At 39.4% G+C, this 3,699-nt stretch overlaps 1 protein-coding gene across 1 annotated transcript in view; it reads left to right on the plus strand.

Moving 5' to 3' along the window:
- The window catches only part of LOC106868212 (uncharacterized), a 17,054-nt gene that overhangs the window by 7,345 nt on the left and 6,010 nt on the right, over positions 1 to 3,699 (plus strand). Inside the window, exons 6-7 of the mRNA XM_014913375.2 lie at positions 1,755 to 1,844; positions 2,984 to 3,052. Coding sequence (XP_014768861.2) covers positions 1,755 to 1,844; positions 2,984 to 3,052 — 159 coding nt within the window. The remainder of the gene's footprint in view (positions 1 to 1,754; positions 1,845 to 2,983; positions 3,053 to 3,699) is intronic.

Raw genomic sequence — 3,699 nt, forward strand, 5'->3', positions numbered from 1 at the left:
CCTTTTGATCGAACTACCCCCTTTTCCTTCCTACGATCCCTTTTGATCGACCCCCCCCTTTTTTTTTCTTTCCCCCTCCCAAAAAGAAAAGCTCTACATTGTATTTGTCCCATCTTCGTTGAGCCCTGTGTGGCTAATAAAAGAAATGTAACTGATACAAAACTATTTGGAAAAATCCCGACCGAAACGGAGAATTTCCAACTTATACGGAATAGCTATTCCGAAGGTCCGCTCTTTTCAGTAAAGTAATTTTAAAGTGTTCATCAAATTGGAATAGTACAAAATGGCGAAGTATATAGAAAGAACAAGAAAGAAAATAAGTTTCGATTTACTGTTTTTCAGTGTTCTGATATCTTTTTATCGTTTATATTTTACTTATTTTAGTCATTTGACTGCGGCCATGTTGGGGCACCATCAAAAATGTCGGCTCTGTTATACCCACATCATCAGCGGCTGTCCCAAAATGTCTCCAGGATACTACCTACTGATATGCTGGGGCAACTGCCCCCTTTTGCCATCCCACTACTATAAATCTACTTATGTATATAGTGGATGAGAAGATAAGCAGCGGATTAGTGCTCGGACTAATCGGATTCTGAAGCTCATTATTCCTTATCAGAGTAAGGCTGTCCAGAAGTATAAGAGTTGTCTATAAGTTAAAGCGGACAGTTATAGAGGAAGGATAAAATGCTGCTAATAGTAAGGAGGCTTGCCACTCGGTTTGCGCAATTGTGCAAACTGGTTTGGGGAAACACACACATATATCTAAGAATAGTTGCAATGGCCCAGTGGTTAGGGCAGCGGACTCGCGGTCATAGAATCGCGGTTTCGATTCTCAGACCGGGCGTTGTGAGTGTTTATTCAGCGAAAACACCTAAAAGCTCCACGAGGCTCCGGCAGGGGATGGTGGCGAACACTGCTGTACTCTTTCACCACAACTTTCTCTCACTCTTACTTCCTGCTTCTGTTGTGCCTGTAGTTCAAAGGGTCAGCCTTGTCACACTGTGTCACGCTGATTATCCCCGAGAACTACGTTGAGGGTAAACGTGTCTGTGGAGTGCTCAGCCACTTGCACGTTAATTTCACGAGCAGGCTGTTCCGTTGGTCGGATCAACTGGAACCCTCGACGTCGTAAGCGACGGAGTGCCAACAACAACAACATCTAAGAATACTTAAAGATAGCAATTGTTTTTTGAGTTTCTTATTGTTAATGGCAATACATACCAGGCAGACCCGCACACTCACACACACACACACACACACACACTAACACACACACATATACACGCATACACACGCATACATGCATGCACGTACATACTCATAAACGCAGGTATTCATATCGAGAAACGGTGAGAGGAAGGGAGAGCTAGAACGAGAGAAAGGGATATTTCAATGCTTGTTTCACCTTCTCTGTCCTCGTGATATTTCTGCATGTGTCCACTAGCAACCTTTGAAAAACTGACCGCTAACGGCTCAATCTTAACACACCCAGAGGGCGGCCAGCAGGTCTACAGATACCGCTTCTTATTCCACGTTCAGCAAGTAATGTGTGTGCATATATATCCTTATGTGTGTGTGTGAGTTTCTTTCTTTCTTACTTTCTCTCTCTCTCTCTCTCTCTCTCTCTCTCTCTCTCTCTCTCTCTCTCTCTCTCTCTCTCTCTCTCTCTCTCTCTCTCTCTCTCTCTGTTGGTGTATGTATATTATGTGTTAATACACAAATAATAGTAAAATAATGTCGTTGTTTTTCAGACAAGTTTGACAACGACCCAAATGTTTTGAGGGATTTAAATGAAAAAGGGTGTGATCTGAAATTTCTCTATGTTCTCAACGTCATAGATGGTAAAGTATAACTTTCAGTAACTTATTCATGTAGCATATTTGTTTTAGTAGTGCTTAACTAAAGATATCAATGAGAGCAATTTAAGTCTCTAAATCCTAAGAATGTGAACGCGATCAAATCCTTTTTCTCTCAAACAGGTCAACTAATATTTGCTCTGTTGTAATCAGATTGCTATGGTTTGCTCCTTCTACTATTCTTTTATTTGTAGTATCGCCCTTCGTCTCCGATTGATCGCTGGCATTTTATTTTAATATAATTTTTGTCAATTTAAAAAATTTCATTTTTTCTGATTCAGTCCTTAATCTCTTCAATCTCGGATAAAAATAGTAAAACAAGTTTTTAATTTTTATTTCTTATTTATACCAAAATACAGGTAAATAACACGTATTGAGTAAATGTTTAAAGAATTCAATAATCAATATGCTTAATCTTTAGCAAGGATAAATGAAAATTTTGTTAACATTAAGTTGTTGTTGTTGGCACTCCGTCGCTTACGACGTCGAGGGTTCCAGTTGATCCGACCAACGGAACAGCCTGCTCGTGAAATTAACGTGCAAGTGGCTGAGCACTCCACAGACACGTGTACCCTTAACGTAGTTCTCGGGGATATTCAGCGTGACACAGTGTGACAAGGCTGACCCTTTGAATTACAAGCACAACAGAAACAGGAAGTAAGAGTGAGAGAAAGAGTACAGCAGGGTTCGCAACCATCCCCTACTGGAGCCTCGTGGAGTTTTAGGTGTTTTCGCTGAATAAACACTCACAACGCCCGATCTGGGAATCGAAACCTCGATTCTATGACCGCGAGTCTGCTGCCCTAAACACTAGGCCATTGCGCCTCCACTTGTATATATGTATATATAAACACGTATATAAACATATATATATGGATGCATACGTACATGCACTGCACGTGTACCTACATATATAAAAAGATATTCGTGGATGCATGTATGGGCTCTCGCACACGCCTCCGTATGTATGTATATATGTATGTATGTATGTATGTATGTATGTATGTATGTGCACGTTTAAATCAGCCGTAGAATTGGTATAGTAACATTCACAAATGTAAAAAAAACACAATTTCATAGCGCTTTCCATTCCTCATATTGTTTTACCTTTTATATTTCCACAGAGAGAACGTATCCTAGCGATGATACTATGCGGAGGGGAGTTCTTTTCTCCAAGCGGCAGAACACATCAGGTAACATTAAGATGACACCAGCCATCGATGTTGATGGCATTTTCGATTGTGCAATCAGATGTATGACATCTTCGGAATGTCTTGGTTTCAAATACGAGTCACAATGTCAAATGGCAGTCAAATATTGAAGTTCAAGAGAATTCTGTAAAACCTGTTCTTCACAAAAACATACAAGGAGAATATATTTTTGTCTTTCTTTTTTTGTGTTGCAGACATCTTGCGGATATCTGTGACGTTTTCGCTTTTCGAATGATATCCTACGCTGTCCATAACTAGTTTTGGAAATGTATGTTTCCTGATAAATCTAGTATTAGTTATGCTTTTTGAAATAACATCATCGTTACAGTGGTGTTTGTATATTGCAGCCATAAAAAAAAATATAGAAGAACCATGCCATAATGATTAACATTTATTGTGAAATCTAGTAGTGTTCAATTGCACAAATTTGTTTATAGATGTGTGTGTGTGTGTGTGTGTGTGTGTGTGTGTGTGTGTGTGTGTGTGTGTGATAGTGAAGATTTCTCACAATTGTCTTATGACAATGTAAATGAGACTCTGGGCAACAGTTTTGTGTATATTTTTCATCATCAATAAAATAATAATGCTCTCTGTTATTGGTATTCGAGTGCTATTTTTCTCCACGTTGT

The sequence above is a fragment of the Octopus bimaculoides genome, chromosome 17, assembly GCF_001194135.2.
Source record: "Octopus bimaculoides isolate UCB-OBI-ISO-001 chromosome 17, ASM119413v2, whole genome shotgun sequence".
NCBI classification, from domain to species: domain Eukaryota; kingdom Metazoa; phylum Mollusca; class Cephalopoda; order Octopoda; family Octopodidae; genus Octopus; species Octopus bimaculoides.